Source organism: Erinaceus europaeus, chromosome 7 (assembly GCF_950295315.1).
Source record: "Erinaceus europaeus chromosome 7, mEriEur2.1, whole genome shotgun sequence".
NCBI lineage: Eukaryota > Metazoa > Chordata > Mammalia > Eulipotyphla > Erinaceidae > Erinaceus > Erinaceus europaeus.
In genome coordinates this window covers 129,627,418-129,645,363 of record NC_080168.1, presented here as the reverse complement: position 1 = coordinate 129,645,363, position 17,946 = coordinate 129,627,418, and the positions used below count along the sequence as shown (strand labels likewise).

Genomic DNA, 17,946 nt, shown 5'->3' with positions numbered 1-17,946 from the left:
CTCTGAAAATCTCTCCTTCCTCTAGAAATAGTTATCAATCACAACAGATTAGAATCCACACTGCCGATGTTATCTTAACTTGGTTACCCCATAATGATTCTTACTTAGTAAGGCGCAACCATATACCTCACAGTAATAGTGTTTAACTACCCTCTGTGATTGGACTCAGTCCTAATACGCCTTCCTAGTACAAGGGCCTAAGGAAGGCATTACAAGTTCTCTAACTGATCAGACTTAGACCTAATAAGCTTGGCAATCTGGCAGAGAGACACTAAAAAGGCAGACCCCATAAACCTAATACTGGTTTTAATACAACAAATGACACTCAATGCTTTAAAAACTGGGAGAAAGTCTAAGCTCATCCGATAAAGAAAGGACTACAAAAGCTGGATAAAGGCAAGAGACTGGATCACCTAATGATGTTATTTTGGTCAACACCAGACCGACCACCTCATCATCTGGGGTTCTAGTCAGGGAATCCTGGGATTCCCACACAGACATGATGGGCCTAGACCTCTTACAGATCCCTCTCTCCACCATCACTGGTCACTTCCTTCAGGAACATCATCATCAGCCCTCTCATGGGTCACTCTAGGAACTTGTCCTTCTTATAAAGTAGGAATGGTGGGGATTGCCCACTCTGAAGGGACGCTGGGTCAGCCTACTCTGCCCCTTGAGGAAGACGGGTCCTGAAATGAGTGCATCCTAGAATGTTCCCAACTGTGACCATGGACTGCGAGCTCAGGCTCCTGTGCTAAGCAGGAATAGATGTGGGCCCTGGGTCAGATCAATGGGGTAAATAGTTAATTTTATTGAGAGATTTTTCTTCATGTTTGGGGGATACTCTATGCCCTAATCCAACTTTTTTTTTAAAAAAAAAACTTCTTTATTGGGAGACTAATGGTTTACAGTCGACAGTAAAATACAATAGTTTGTAACCTAATTCAACTTTCTAACTCTATTCTCAACTCTGACATCATCTTCCTGGACCGTATTTCTGTTCACCTCCATGTAAGTGAACAAGCTCAGGCAAAAGCTATGAAAGTCATGGGCCCCTAGGAACATACTTAAAACAGACTTCCTAACTTCTTTCCACCCTAAGATCCCTATTCTCACCTTCTCTAGTCTTATATTTTGGTTCCTTTTCATTAATCATTTCACCCTGCTTTGTATCTTACTACCTTTCAGCCACCAGGTTGCAGATGCTGCCATGATTCCATCCTGGTAAGCAGACAAGCTCACCCATGTGTCCTGGAACCTCCCCTTTCCAGAGCCCTGCCCCACTAGGGAGAGAAGCAGGCTGGGGGTGTGATTGCCCTGCCAATGTCCATGTCCAGTGGAGAAGCAATTACAGAAGCCAGAACTTATACTTTCTGCGTCCCATTAAAGAATCTGGTCCATAATCCCAGAGGAAGAGATGACCGTGGAAAGATGACCAGAGAGAACTGAACTCCATCTCCATCAGGACACAGAGAGAAAAGAGGAAAAAAGACAGGACATTTGGAAGTAGTAATAGGTGTAGGTGTGACTTATAAAGAGAAGGCAGGGCCAAAGGAAAAAATGGACAAATATATATAAATTTATACAGAAAGTTACAGAAATAATAGTCAACCCCTATCTGCAGCCTTGGGAGAACCACTGCAGTTTCCAGTGGAGGAAATGAGGACGCAGAACTCTGGCGCTAAGAATGGTGAGGAATTATAGCCCTGCTACTTTATAATTGTGTAAATATTAAATCACTAGTAAAATAAAATCAAAATTCCAAATGAGGCCACATCATGCTAAGGTCCTGAGATGGATGAGGACTTCAGTATACCTTTTGTTTGGGGGTGGGGTGGGAAAAGCACTGCTATGTTTTTCCTGCCCCCTCCTTTCCTCTCTGAAATAAAATGAATGAAAAATTCAGCCTGGGAGTGGTGAACCCGTGAACATGTAAGACCCTGGCGCCATATATACACACCAAAAGAGCATTATGGGATGTAAGACACGGACTATAGAGTACTGCGCCTAGCAGATGCTCAAAACGGGGCCAGCAAACCATCACATCATTCTCACACTCCTTTTTCTCCTAGGTAAAAATCGCCATGATAACGTCATAGGAATGTATAATACAAATATAAATTATAAAGTTACAGATGTGCTGCAACTAGCAGTGTGTGTGCGTGTGTGGTGTGTGGTGTGTGTGGTGTGTGTATCTGTATGTGTGTGTGTGTATGTGGGTTATAGGAATTACAATGCTGGGCTGGTGAAGTAACTTGGCTAGTACACCTGCTTGGCCGTGCTTGTGACCCGGGTTTAAGCCCTGCCCCCTTGCACTGGAAGAAGCTTCAGTACTGTGGTGCTTTATCTTTTGTCTCTTTCTATCCAAAAAAAAAAAAAAAAAAGGAAAAAAAGTGTCAGAATCGGGAGTGCTGAAGCCCCACTGACAGCAACACAACAACAACAAAACGATGAAAATGCTTAGATAAGTAATTAAATGACATGGAAAAAAACATCCTCCAAGTATTACTTACGTAACAGTACAGCTAATTAGTTGATGCTGACATTTGAGTCAAACACAAAACTTTACATAAAGTCACCTTTTTTCATTCTAGATCTGAACTTAAAATACACAATATGCTCCTTATCTAAAAGCAAGTTTGACACATGTATAAATATGTTTGTATGCCATTAGCAAGCTCATTATAAAATTTATACTAGTGGCCAGATCTGTAAAGAATAGCCTTAATAGAAGAAAAAACACAACCCCAATCCCAAATGCATCTGACCTTTCTGGAAAAGGATTTCCGCTTCCACCTCAAATTCTTCTGTTGCTGATACCTTACAGAGCTTCAACGCTACCTCAAAGAGATGAAGAGCAGGTAGCCACTTTGAGAAGTCCTTCTTCTTGCTGGTATAGTACACCTGCTTGGCCAGCGTGTGTCCTACAGAAAGCAGATGGGCGGGAGGGAGTAAACAGCAGGGGAGTCCACCGCCTCACACCTCAGAGTCACAGCAAATCTCTAGGCTCTGTGCCTTTGTGCCAAAGGAAAAAAAAAAACAAAAAAAAAACAACTTCATTTGGAAATGTTGCACAATGTGGAGAAAGAGGCCCCAGCTCCTGTGGATTCCAGCTGTAGGCAGTTCTTTAGGAAGAAGTTCAAAGAAAGCCCATCAAATCCAGGAAACCAGGAGCCAAGAGGGAGGAGCTCCTGTTCTCCAGCCCTTTCTCCCCCCAACCCTGCACCTGAACAAATGCCTCCTGCCTCCACGGCTGTGTTCAAAGGGCTTCAGAGAGCTATTCCTCCCTCCAGGCAAAAGCTGGAGAGTAGTTCCTTTTCTGTGGACGTAGGTAGGGAGCCCTTGCTCAAGTCAATACAAACAGAAGGGCCCTGTGGGACTGCCAGCTGGGAAGCTCCTGCGGTCCAGCGAATGTGGAGCTGGGACCAGCCACTGGTGCTACTCTTGTCACTTGAGACTTCTGAACAAGACCCTGAATTCTTCTGGGACAGGAGTGTCTTCTGAAAAAAATGAGGCAGCGGGACAAGAAATTATCTGAGGTCTCTGCAGGTTCTGCAATGGCTCATTTCCAAGGTGCTGTGCCTCACAAAGAGTTCCTAGAATCTTAGGGCCATTAGTCATGTCATCATCTCAGGAATAGTCTATGCTCCTGACAAGAGCTGGAGAAAGGGTCTTTCTGTCTCTTGTGTGCTTGTCTCATAAAGGGAGAAGGGACAGAACTGTTCCAAACCTAGATATAGTCCAGGTCCCCTGAGACAGAGCATAGGTTCACCTGTGCCCATAAACCAGGGAAAAATATATACCTGAAAGCAGAAGTACACAGGAGCATGCAGGGAATACCCCCAACACTCCATCTGCACTATTCCAGTCTTTAGGTCAATGATTGTTCAACAATTTGTTTGGCTTTGTATGTTAACTCTCTTTTTAGCCACCAGGTTCCAGATGCTAGCATGACGCCGACCAGACTTCCCTGGACAGACGACCCCACCAATGTGTCCTGGAGCTCTGATTCCCCAGAGCCCTGCCCCACTAGGGAAAGAGAGAGACAGGCTGGGAGTGTGGATCCACCTGTCAACACCCATGTTCAGCGGGGAAGCAATGACAGAAGCCAGACCTCCCACCTTCTGCATCCCACAATGACCCTGGGTCCATGCTCCCAGAGGGACAAAGAATAGGAAAGTATCAGGGGAGGGGATGGGATATGGAGATCGGGTGGTGGGAATTGTGCGGAACTGTACCCCTCTTATTCTACGGTTTTGTTAATATCTCCTTTCTTAAATAAAAAAGAAAGAAAGAAAGAAAAAAAGTTAAAAAAAAAAAAAGAACTGTTCGCTTGGGTGGGTGAAGCAGCACATTTTTTCTAGCACATGATGAAGCCCACTGAAGACAGAATGAAGGAACAGAGGCCTTCCTCCCATGGGGCTCTGCCAGGAGAGTAAGGTTAGACATGAAGGGGGAGACCAGCTCTGAGAATGAGCGAGCGCCCCTGTAAACACGGCACAGCTTGCGCTCACTTCACCCCCTGACAAGTCAGTGAGAGAAACACCTTTTCTTATCTGTGTTTTATGGGAGAGGAAACTAAAGTACAGAGAAGTTAAACAACTTTGGGGGTGTCTAAAGCAGAATGTCTGTGCCTTTAACCAACATGATTACCAGTTTTGAATAGACCCCAAGCAAGAAGTCTCTACTCAATCCATTTGGCCAACACATTCTTACTGTATTTCAACAGATCCTCATTCTTGCCTCACCTGTTGTTTCACGTTATGCTATAAGTATTTATGAAAGACAAAATATTATGTCAAGACAAATATATGCACAGGTATGTTATGTTAGCAATAATAATTAAAATGGCCTTACAACTACCGGTAAAAATCAGAATACAGATTTTAGAGAAATGATTGACTACTTTCTCTTTGTCTCTCTCATCAGACAGTACTCTCTTCTGGGGCAGACACAGGGACTGACTATTTATTCTATCCCCACTCTTCATCATTCTTTTGCTGCCAAGATTCTATTTACTTCAATGTCCCCCCATAGGACAGAGAGAAAAAGTGGGGGGAGGGGAGACGAAGTGGGAGAAAGAGAGAAATATGCAGCCCTGCTTTACTTCTTATGAAGCTTCCCCCCTGCAGGAGACCAGGGCTTGAACCTGTGTTGCTCGGCAATGTAATATGTGTACCGAGCCATGTGCAACACCACCTGGCCCCAGGTTTTTATCTACATCATATGAGACAGAAAGAAGAGATGTCAGAGCATCACTTTGGTCCATGAGGTAGCAGGGATCAAGTCAGAAGCCTTCGGCCTACACGTCTCTGCTTTCAGCCTCCCAGCACTGATGCACAGAAACAGTGCTTGATGAATGTCTGCTCAGTGAAAAAGACAAAGAAACTACGCAATTGATTCAAAATCTTTTTATACAATTCACTATCTTTAAACAGGAAAAAATAATCTTGTTTCCTTCATAACGAAGCTGTACTGCCCACTCTCTCTTTTTCAGAAAAAGACTGATGTCCGAAGCCTGGGAAGACACACAGCATCAAGGCACCTCCAACATGAGGACACACAGCATCAAGGCACCTCCAGCATGAGGACACACAGCATCAAGGCACCTCCAGCATGATGACACAGCATCAAGGCACCTCCAGCATGAGGACACACAGCATCAAGGCACCTCCAGCATGAGGACACACAGCATGAAGACACCTCCAGCATGAGGACACACAGCATGAAGGCACCTCCAGCATGAGGACACACAGCAGCATCAAGGCACCTCCAGCATGAGGACACACAGCATGAAGGCACCTCCAGCATGAGGACACACAGCAGCATCAAGGCACCTCCAGCATGAGGACACACAGCATCAAGGCACCTCCAGCATGAGGACACACAGCATCAAGGCACCTCCAGCATGAGGACACACAGCAACAAGGCAACTCCAGCATGAGGACACACAGCAGCATCAAGGCACCTCCAGCATGAGGACACACAGCAGCATCAAGGCATCTCCAGCATGAGGACACACAGCATGAAGGCACCTCCAGCATGAGGACACACAGCATGAAGGCACCTCCAGCATGAGGACACACAGCAGCATCAAGGCACCTCCAGCATGAGGACACACAGCAGCATCAAGGCACCTCCAGCATGAGGACACACAGGATGAAGGCACCTCCAGCATGAGGACACACAGCATGAAGGCACCTCCAGCATGAGGACACACAGCAGCATCAAGTCACCTCCAGCATGAGAACACACAGCATCAAGGCACCTCCAGCATGAGGACACACAGCAGCATCAAGGCACCTCCAGCATGAGGACACACAGCATCAAGGCACCTCCAGCATGATGACACAGCATCAAGGCACCTCCAGCATGAGGACACACAGCATCAGGGCACCTCCAGTATGAGGACACACAGCATGAAGGCACCTCCAGCATGAGGACACACAGCATCAAGGCACCTCCAGCATGAGAACACACAGCATCAAGGCAACTCCAGCATGAGGACACACAGCATCAAGGCACCTCCAGTATGAGGACACACAGCAGCATCAAGGCACCTCCAGCATGATAACACAGCATCAAGGCACCTCCAGCATGATAACACAGCATCAAGGCACCTCCAGCATGAGGACACACAGCATCAGGGCAATTCCAGCATGAGGACACACAGCATCAAGGCACCTCCAGCATGAGGACACACAGCATGAAGGCACCTCCAGCATGAGGACACACAGCAGCATCAAGGCACCTCCAGCATGATGACACAGCATCAAGGCACCTCCAGCATGATGACACAGCATCAAGTCACCTCCAGCATGAGGACACACAGCATCAAGTCACCTCCAGCATGAGGACACACAGCATGAAGGCACCTCCAGCATGAGGACACACAGCATCAAGGCACCTCCAGCATGAGGACACACAGCATCAAGGCACCTCCAGCATGAGGACACACAGCAGCATCAAGGCACCTCCAGCATGAGGACACACAGCATCAAGGCACCTCCAGCATGATGACACAGCATCAAGGCACCTCCAGCATGAGGACACACAGCATCAGGGCACCTCCAGCATGAGGACACACAGCATCAAGGCACCTCCAGCATGAGGACACACAGCATGAAGGCACCTCCAGCATGAGGACACACAGCATCAAGGCACCTCCAGCATGAGGACACACAGCATCAAGGCACCTCCAGCATGATGACACAGCATCAAGGCACCTCCAGCATGAGGAAACACAGCATCAAGGCACCTCCAGCATGAGGACACACAGCATTAAGGCACCTCCAACATGAGGATACACAGCATCAAGTCACCTCTATGAGGACACACAGCATTAAGGCACCTCCAGCATGATGACAACAGTATCAAGGAACCTCCATGAGGACACACAGCATCAAGGCACCTCCAGCATGAGGACACACAGCAGCATCAAGGCACCTCCAGCATGATGACACAGCATCAAGGCACCTCCAGCATGAGGACACACAGCATCAAGGCACCTCCAGCATGATGACACAGCATCAAGGCACTCCAGCATGAGGACACACAGCATTAAGGCACCTCCAGCATGAGGACACACAGCATCAAGTCACCTCTATGAGGACACACAGCATTAAGGCACCTCCAGCATGATGACAACAGTATCAAGGAACCTCCATGAGGACACACAGCATCAAGGCACCTCCAGCATGAGGACACACAGCAGCATCAAGGCACCTCCAGCATGATGACACAGCATCAAGGCACCTCCAGCATGAGGACACACAGCATCAGGGCACCTCCAGCATGAGGACACACAGCATCAAGGCACCTCCAGCATGAGGACACACAGCATCAAGTCACCTCCAGCATGAGAACACACAGCATCAGGACACCTCCAGCATGATGACATAGCATCAAGGCACCTCCAGCATGAGGACACACAGCATGAAGGCACCTTCAGCATGAGGACACACAGCATGAAGGCACCTCCAGCATGAGGACACACAGCATGAAGGCACCTCCAGCATGAGGACACACAGCATCAAGGCACCTCCAGCATGAGGACACACAGCATGAAGGCACCTCCAGCATGAGGACACACAGCATCAAGGCACCTCCAGCATGAGGACACACAGCATCAAGTCACCTCCAGCATGAGGACACACAGCATCAAGGCACCTCCAGCATGAGGACACACAGCATGAAGGCACCTCCAGCATGAGGACACACAGCAGCATCAAGGCACCTCCAGCATGAGGACACACAGCATGAAGGCACCTCCAGCATGAGGACACACAGCATGAAGGCACCTCCAGCATGAGGACACACAGCATGAAGGCACCTCCAGCATGAGGACACACAGCAGCATCAAGGCACCTCCAGCATGAGGACACACAGCAGCATCAAGGCATCTCCAGCATGAGGACACACAGCATGAAGGCACCTCCAGCATGAGGACACACAGCATGAAGGCACCTCCAGCATGAGGACACACAGCAGCATCAAGGCACCTCCAGCATGAGGACACACAGCAGCATCAAGGCACCTCCAGCATGAGGACACACAGCATGAAGGCACCTCCAGCATGAGGACACACAGCATGAAGGCACCTCCAGCATGAGGACACACAGCAGCATCAAGTCACCTCCAGCATGAGAACACACAGCATCAAGGCACCTCCAGCATGAGGACACACAGCAGCATCAAGGCACCTCCAGCATGAGGACACACAGCATCAAGGCACCTCCAGCATGATGACACAGCATCAAGGCACCTCCAGCATGAGAACACACAGCATCAAGGCAACTCCAGCATGAGGAAACACAGCATCAAGGCACCTCCAGTATGAGGACACACAGCAGCATCAAGGCACCTCCAGCATGAGGACACACAGCATCAAGGCACCTCCAGCATGATAACACAGCATCAAGGCACCTCCAGCATGAGGACACACAGCATCAGGGCAACTCCAGCATGAGGACACACAGCATCAAGGCACCTCCAGCATGAGGACACACAGCATGAAGGCACCTCCAGCATGAGGACACACAGCAGCATCAAGGCACCTCCAGCATGATGACACAGCATCAAGGCACCTCCAGCATGATGACACAGCATCAAGTCACCTCCAGCATGAGGACACACAGCATCAAGTCACCTCCAGCATGAGGACACACAGCATCAAGGCACCTCCAGCATGAGGACACACAGCATCAAGGCACCTCCAGCATGAGGACACACAGCATCAAGGCACCTCCAGCATGAGGACACACAGCAGCATCAAGGCACCTCCAGCATGAGGACACACAGCATCAAGGCACCTCCAGCATGATGACACAGCATCAAGGCACCTCCAGCATGAGGACACACAGCATCAGGGCACCTCCAGCATGAGGACACACAGCATCAAGGCACCTCCAGCATGAGGACACACAGCATGAAGGCACCTCCAGCATGAGGACACACAGCATCAAGGCACCTCCAGCATGAGGACACACAGCATCAAGGCACCTCCAGCATGATGACACAGCATCAAGGCACCTCCAGCATGAGGACACACAGCATCAAGGCACCTCCAGCATGAGGACACACAGCATTAAGGCACCTCCAGCATGAGGACACACAGCATCAAGTCACCTCTATGAGGACACACAGCATTAAGGCACCTCCAGCATGATGACAACAGTATCAAGGAACCTCCATGAGGACACACAGCATCAAGGCACCTCCAGCATGAGGACACACAGCAGCATCAAGGCACCTCCAGCATGATGACACAGCATCAAGGCACCTCCAGCATGAGGACACACAGCATCAAGGCACCTCCAGCATGATGACACAGCATCAAGGCACTCCAGCATGAGGACACACAGCATTAAGGCACCTCCAGCATGAAGACACACAGCATCAAGTCACCTCTATGAGGACACACAGCATTAAGGCACCTCCAGCATGATGACAACAGTATCAAGGAACCTCCATGAGGACACACAGCATCAAGGCACCTCCAGCATGAGGACACACAGCAGCATCAAGGCACCTCCAGCATGATGACACAGCATCAAGGCACCTCCAGCATGATGACACACAGCATCAGGGCACCTCCAGCATGAGGACACACAGCATCAAGGCACCTCCAGCATGAGGACACACAGCATCAAGTCACCTCCAGCATGAGAACACACAGCATCAGGACACCTCCAGCATGATGACATAGCATCAAGGCACCTCCAGCATGAGGACACACAGCATGAAGGCACCTCCAGCATGAGGACACACAGCATGAAGGCACCTCCAGCATGAGGACACACAGCATGAAGGCACCTCCAGCATGAGGACACACAGCATCAAGGCACCTCCAGCATGAGGACACACAGCATGAAGGCACCTCCAGCATGAGGACACACAGCATCAAGGCACCTCCAGCATGAGGACACACAGCATCAAGTCACCTCCAGCATGAGGACACACAGCATCAAGGCACCTCCAGCATGAGGACACACAGCATGAAGGCACCTCCAGCATGAGGACACACAGCATCAAGGCACCTCCAGCATGAGGACACACAGCATCAAGGCACCTCCAGCATGAGGACACACAGCATGAAGGCACCTCCAGCATGAGGACACACAGCATCAAGGCACCTCCAGCATGAGGACACACAGCATCAAGTCACCTCCAGCATGAGAACACACAGCATCAGGGCACCTCCAGCATGAGGACACACAGCATCAAGGCACCTCCAGCATGAGGACACACAGCATCAGGGCACCTCCAGTATGAGGACACACAGCATCAAGGCACCTCCAGGATGAGGACACACAGCATCAAGGCACCTCCAGCATGAGGACACACAGCCTCAAGGCACCTTCCGCATGAGGACACACAGCATCAGGGCACCTCCAGCATGAGGACACACAGCATCAAGGCACCTCCAGCATGAGGACACACAGCATCAAGGCACCTCCAGCATGAGGACACACAGCATCAAGGCACCTCCAGCATGAGGACACACAGCATCAAGGCACCTCCAGCATGAGGACACACAGCATCAAGGCACCTTCCGCATGAGGACACACAGCATCAAGGCACCTCCAGCATGAGGACACACAGCATCAAGGCACCTCCAGCATGAGGACACACAGCATGAAGGCACCTCCAGCATGATGACACAGCATCAAGGCACCTCCAGCAGGAGGACACACATCATTAAGGCACCTCCAGCATGATGACAACAGTATCAAGGAACCTCCATGAGGACACACAGCATCAAGGCACCTCCAGCATGAGGACACACAGCAGCATCAAGGCACCTCCAGCATGATGACACAGCATCAAGGCACCTCCAGCATGAGGACACACAGCATCAAGGCACCTCCATTAGGACACACAGCATCAAAGCACCTCCAGCATGATGGGTGCTGGCTTTCAAGCCAGGCCATGCACACAGCAGAGAAGGTTCACTGCCAGGTGGGTGGTTCTGCTGTTCCTACACAGAAAACTTCTAGTTTCATAAATGGTTTCTCAAAATGCTTTTTTTTTTCTGTAAAAGGCTTTTTGAAAGGAAGAATTAAGTGTCTCCATTCTTGCCAGGTTACTGCTAGTATCACTATAAAGGCAAACTGTGGAGACAGCATCAAGTCAGATGATTTTCTTGCTTCATAATATTGAAGTGCTCCTGTTTTCAATAAACACCCACTCTGTGAAAAAGAAGTTGTGAAACTGATGTTGTTTTGACAGAAAACTCTGCTCTTGGTTTTGTTTTTTACGTCTGTATTTAATATAATATAGCGGGAAGCAAGCTGTTCTGTTTCAAATGTCTGAAAACCAGCAGCAATATCGCCACAAAGTGATGACACACGTTGACGTTTAGCAAGGCGGGAAAGCAGAAAATACATTTGATTTAACACAATCTGTACAGTTCTGCACAGTCTGTACTGTGAGTTCCACAGAAATTAAATGCACTGATAATAAAAAATCAAAACAGAAAACTGTGGGCTAAGAAAGCAGAAAATAGCTCCTGTGGGACCAAAGAGTGGGAAGCAATTTTGGGGGTTACCCAGGCCATCAGTGAGACAACTCAAGAGCAAAGTGGCTTATTTCAGGGGATAAAATTAATGTTAATTTTAATAATGATGGTGTGGGGGAGGAGCAGGTTGGAAAGGAGAGAGAAGATTCTGGACAGAGAAGGCTTGGCTGTACTCTTCTCCCTTCTAGTCCAGATCCTGGGTCCATGCTCACAGAGGGATACAAAATAGCAAAGCTTCCAATGGAGAGGATGTGACACAGAGCTCTGGTGATGGGAACTGTGTGGTACTATACCCTTGTTATCTTACAATCTTGTTAATCATTAGTAACTCACTAACAAAAAATCTTAATACTGACATGATAGCTGTTAAGGTACGACAAGATTAACATCATGGCAAACAGTGTGTTTCTTCTTGTTCCCAGGGGGTGGGGACACTCTGTTATGCTTGGCCACACTGGTGGGTGTCAGGGTAGCTGGAGGTAGAGAGAGCAAGGAGGGACAAGGGCAAGTACTTCAGCTGTGGTTTCCATGGGAACGAATGACAGGGGCAACAAGCAGGTGGACAGAGTTCAGAGTTGGTAGACCTGGATCACTTCAGGGGGCTCTGCTCCAGTCAGCTACCAGGCTCTGGGGTGAGGGAAGCAGGAGAAAGAGAAAGAGAGAGAGAGAGAGAGAGAGAGAGAGAGAGAGAGAGGAAAAAAGAGAGAGAGAGAGAGAGAGAGACTAACAAAGAACAGCAAAGGAGCCTCCCAAATGGGCTGGGCTGCGGGGTCTGGAAAGGCCAGTATGCCCCTGAAAGGTATGCTCTCCAGAGCTGGGTTAGCTGACGTCCAGGGACTGGCCAACCCTGGGAAAGGAACCTTCTCCCCAGGTCAGCAAGGCCTTGGACATCAACACATAAAGATTCCTGAAAAAATAAAAAGATATTGTCAACACAGGACAGAACACAGTGAGTTAAAAAGGATTTTCTGTCCTCTATGTTGAACCAGAGCCTGGGACCTAGAAAGAGGAAATTTTCTTGGGCGAAACCAGAAGAGAAGTTGGAGCAAACCTCTCAACACCTGGAAAGGTCTTCGCTGGTTACTCTACCTAAACAGGCATCCCTCCCTTTGCAGATTTTCCTTAAGTTTTATCATTTTTATTTAATAGATAGAGACAGCCAGAAATCAAGAGGGTAGGGGGAGATAGGGAGGGAGAGAGACAGAGAGACACCTGCAGCCCTGCTTCCCCACTCCTGAAGCTTTTCCCCCTGGGGGCTCCAACTCTGGTTCTTGCACATTGTAACGTGTGTGCTCAACCAGGTGACCCGGCCCCCACCCCGCTCTGCGGATCTTACCCACACCTTACATAAAGCCAGCACCACTTGTAATTCACACAGCAGACACTTCACAGCCACAGACAGAATAGTCTTTCTGTATTCGTACATAGTGGTTTATATCAGATACATATTGTCCTTACACAGTATTTATTTATTTACTTGCTTATACCTACCAAGGCCTCACTTATGTGTGGATTCAACTGTTCTGGCAGATGGTTTTCCTCTCCTTTTTAAATTTTAGACTGAGAGGGAAGGTGAGAGAGAAGGAAAGACACAGTAGCACTACTTCACCATTCAGAAAACTTTCCTCAGTGCCACATACAGTGCTACCAAGGGGTGTCAGGGTTAGAATCTGGAACATCAGATATGGTGAGATGTGTACTGTACTGACCCTTTACAGTCCTTATTTTGCTAAATCTCATGAAAATAAATTTTGACAAGCATCTTCTAAATATTAAGCTAGACAAGCAATATCTGCAAGATGCTATCTAACAAACATTCTCAAAGGTGATTTGCTTGTTTGTTTCTGTCTTCCACACTCAGAGCAGGGACCACAAATCATTTTAACCCCTAAGAACTTTCCAGGCTCTCGCAAAGAATCTGGCAAATGATGAGTGATCCCCAACTATTTGTTAAATGAATGGAGCTTGGGCATGTGTACACACTGCCCCATAGAGAGACACACAGAAACGTATATCAGCAGTGGCCAGAGTGTAGTATATGCGTATATTCTTACCAATTCTCATTTTTGTTTTGGCTAGTAACATGACGTGAGGAAGATAGATATTTTTCAGAGGCTGTAGTGGACTTGCGTAGTCAGTGTTTGATAGAGGGAATTCAATTGTTTCTCCCAAAGCTAGCATCTAGAAGAGAAACATCATAATGAGGAATAAGTTAATGTGGTCTGAAATAATAAAAGAAGAAGAAGGAGGAGGAGGAGGAGGAGGAGGAGGAGGAGGAGGAGGAGCAGCAGCAGCAGCAGCAGCTTGGGTCACAGGATAGGCAGAAAAACATGCTCACCTGCTCAATAAGAATGTTGTGACACTGATTCAACAAGTTTAACTTTTCTGACTTTGCAGAGGGGGTTTCCCTGAATTTCTCAGCTTTCGTTAAGTCATCCAGCAAAAGCATGCTTCTCACCAGGGTTAGAGAAGATCGTGGAGAAATAAATTCATTTCCTTCCAGCAACTGTATTATATCCTATTAGAGTAAAATCTCATTTTAATGGTATCATTTCTGAATCAGTGAAGCAAGTGCAAGCTGGCTATATTGACTGGTACGGACTCGGGTTCCTAATGGAAACGGAAATACTCTAGACAAAACACTCTGGCCACACCAATAGCAAGGAAGCTTCTTACTCACTTGCAGTGTTCTTATGATGTCTGCCTTTAAATGCTTTTCTTGTAAGCCAATGATTACAGTTTGCATCAAGAACTCTGCCTGTAGCTCTTTGTCATCAGAATGTTTTGCTTCCTCACATGCTTCATTGATAAGGCTCACAAAATCTGTTATATCATTTTCTAAAATGAATGGTTTTAAAATTCAGTTACTTAAAATGCATGGAGAAGTCAAGAGATTACATACGGAGACTATCCCCCGTGGGTATTGTAACAATAAAGAACAGGAAGAGATGGAAAACAAATAGACTATCCATAGGACATTAAAGAGAAATGTGTGATTTGGGGAGTGTGAAGCACGTTAGGGTATTAAAATGCTCTGAAATTAGTAATAAAATTGCATGAAATAATTTAACTTGGTAGATGGATAGACATGGGTAATATGTTTGCAAATAGATAGATAGTAATGGGTTATTATTAAGAGATAGCACGTTTGTGTTTTAGTCTATATGACCCAAGAGTGTTATCGATTTAACCCATGCAATTAGACAGTCAGCCTTCACTTTACAAAGAAGGAAATTTGAACAGAGGGGCACAAACAGGCTTGACTATCCAGCAGGGCTGGTGGGACAGCTCAGTTGGGTAGCGTGTTGCTTTGCTTCAATGCTGTGGTCTCTTCCATTCTCCTTCTCTCTCACCCTCTTTCTTTCTCTAAGAAAAAAAAAACAACACACAGCAGTGAAGTGCTGAATGGAGCATTTGATCCCAAGATGGGTGGATCTGGACTCCAAAACTCTCCTCCCTTCTCAGATGCAGGATGATGCTGCATTTTTAGTTTGAAACCTCCTTGCCTATCTGGCATAAATCATTAGCATAGATGCCATTTTCACTGATTCAAAAAAAAACTACTGAAAAGAATCATTTCTATATGACTAAATGGATTCTTTACTCTGGGAACAGATCAAACCAGAAAGTAGCAAAATGCCAATGTTGTGATAGACAGATACAGCAATGAACTCTCCACTACTCAAGTCAAGTCCATCTTTATGCAGGTTTTAAGAAGACAGTGTACTTGTACCTTTCATGATTCCAATGCCACGGATCTGTGCCACAAATGCAGTCACCAAGGCTAGACAGCACCTCAGCCACAGATGAATGTTGAAATGCTCTCGGGCATTTAAGGAAATTGGGTCTAAAAACTCGTCATCTTTACTCTCAGTGCCCTAAACAAATTCACAAGATGATTATCTTCCTACATACTAATGTCAGAGTTCTAGCCTAGCGCTAAGGGAAGTGCACCAGAGGCACCTGGGGTCATTTCACAGTATGAAACTGCTTGCTTGAGAATGATGCTTGCACATTCTAGAAAATGTAAGAAATACACAAAGGCTCATAGTTTGCTATTTATAGGCTGGTATGCACCATACATCCTTAGATAACATCATTGTGTCCTACTGCATTTCGTTAAGATTTTGGTGAGTTGGGTGGGGCAGATAGTATAATGGTTATGCGTAAGACATTCTGAAGAGGCTCTGAAGTCCCAGGTTCAATCTCCCACACCACCATAAGCCAGAGATGAGCAGTGCTCTAGCAGGAAAGAAAGAAAGAAAGAAAGAAAGAAAGAAAGAAAGAAAGAAAGAAAGAAAGAAAGAAAGACAGGGAGGGAGGGAGGGAGGAAGGAAGGAAGAGAGAGAGAGAGAGAAAGAGACAGAAAAATGGGCTGGAGACACAGCACCATAGTTAATGCAAAAAGACTTATATGCCTGAGGCTCCAAGGACCCAGGTTTAATCCCCAGCGCTGCCATTAACCAGATGTGAGCAGGGCTCTGGTAAATTACAAAAAAAAAAAAAAAATTGATGATGATAATGACATGTTTTTAGAAAGTAATTCTGGTAAGAAGAAAGAAATCAAGCCCTGGTTGAAAGTGCCCTCTGTGTGGGTTTCCCCCAAGGAGACTCTTGTTTCCTCCATGTCCCAGTGTCACATAATCAGGCTCCCTGCCATGTTGGAATCACCCCAACTGAGTGAGTGTGAGCGTGAGCCCTGTGATGGAAGGGTGTCTGGTCCTGGAGTGGTTCCTGCCCTGAAGCCTGAGCTGCTGCAATAGGCCTTTGAGCTGGAATAAACAGGTTGGAAAATGAGTGCATAGATTAATGAAGAAATGCATGTGGTTGTTCAATAAAAGAAGTATTTGAGAAGTTTGATGACTTTTTTTTGACCAGAGAGATTCCATGAGAGCTTTAGTCAATGATATGTTAGTGTGTAGTGAAATTGGTTTCCTTCCTGCTCTATTACTCCTCTGGTGGAAGTGGGAGAGGAAGAAAGCTTGGGGCCTGTTGTATTATGAAACGGCATGCATATGTCAGTGCACTGTATTGCAGCAGGCCTGTTGCATTAAAAAGTGGCATGCATATGTCAGTGCACTGTATTGCAGGAAGCCTGTTGCATTATGAAGTGGCATGCATATGTCAGTGCACTGTATTGCAGCAGGCCTGTTGCATTATGAAGTGGCATGCATATGTCAGTGCACTGTATTGCAGGAAGCCTGTTGCATTATGAAGTGGCATGCATATGTCAGTGCACTGTATTGCAGGAAGCCTGTTGCATTATGAAGTGGCATGCATATGTCAGTGCACTGTATTGCAGCAGGCCTGTTGCATTATGAAGTGGCATGCATATGTCAGTGGTTGCACTGTATTGCAGGAAGCCTGTTGCATTATGAAGTGGCATGCATATGTCAGTGCACTGTATTGCAGCAGGCCTGTTGCATTATGAAGTGGCATGCATATGTCAGTGGTTGCACTGTATTGCAGCAGGCCTGTTGCATTATGAAATGGCATGCATATGTCAGTGGTTGCACTGTATTGCAGCAGGCCTGTTGCATTATGAAACGGCATGCATATGTCAGTGGTTGCACTGTATTGCAGGGGGTTTTGCATTATGAAATGGCACGCATATGTCAGTGGTTGCACTGTATTGCAGCAGGCCTGTTGCATTATGAAACGGCATGCATATGTCAGTGGTTGCACTGTATTGCAGGGGGTTTTGCATTATGAAATGGCACGCATATGTCAGTGGTTGCACTGTATTGCAGCAGGCCTGTTGCATTATGAAATGGCATGCATATGTCAGTGGTTGCACTGTATTGCAGGGGGTTTTGCATTATGAAATGGCACACATATGTCAGTGGTTGCACTGTATTGCAGGAAGCCTGTTGCATTATGAAACGGCATGCATATGTCAGTGGTTGCACTGTATTGCAGCAGGCCTG

At 47.1% G+C, this 17,946-nt stretch overlaps 1 protein-coding gene across 1 annotated transcript in view; it reads right to left on the bottom strand.

The window, feature by feature from the left end:
- CFAP54 (cilia and flagella associated protein 54) overlaps nt 1-17,946 on the bottom strand; it is a 373,056-nt gene that overhangs the window by 76,399 nt on the left and 278,711 nt on the right. The window contains exons 53-57 of the mRNA XM_060195585.1: nt 15,753-15,897; nt 14,700-14,857; nt 14,358-14,537; nt 14,074-14,200; nt 2,769-2,924 (exon numbers count right to left, since the gene is read on the bottom strand). Of these exons, the coding sequence (XP_060051568.1) occupies nt 2,769-2,924; nt 14,074-14,200; nt 14,358-14,537; nt 14,700-14,857; nt 15,753-15,897 (766 nt within the window). The remainder of the gene's footprint in view (nt 1-2,768; nt 2,925-14,073; nt 14,201-14,357; nt 14,538-14,699; nt 14,858-15,752; nt 15,898-17,946) is intronic.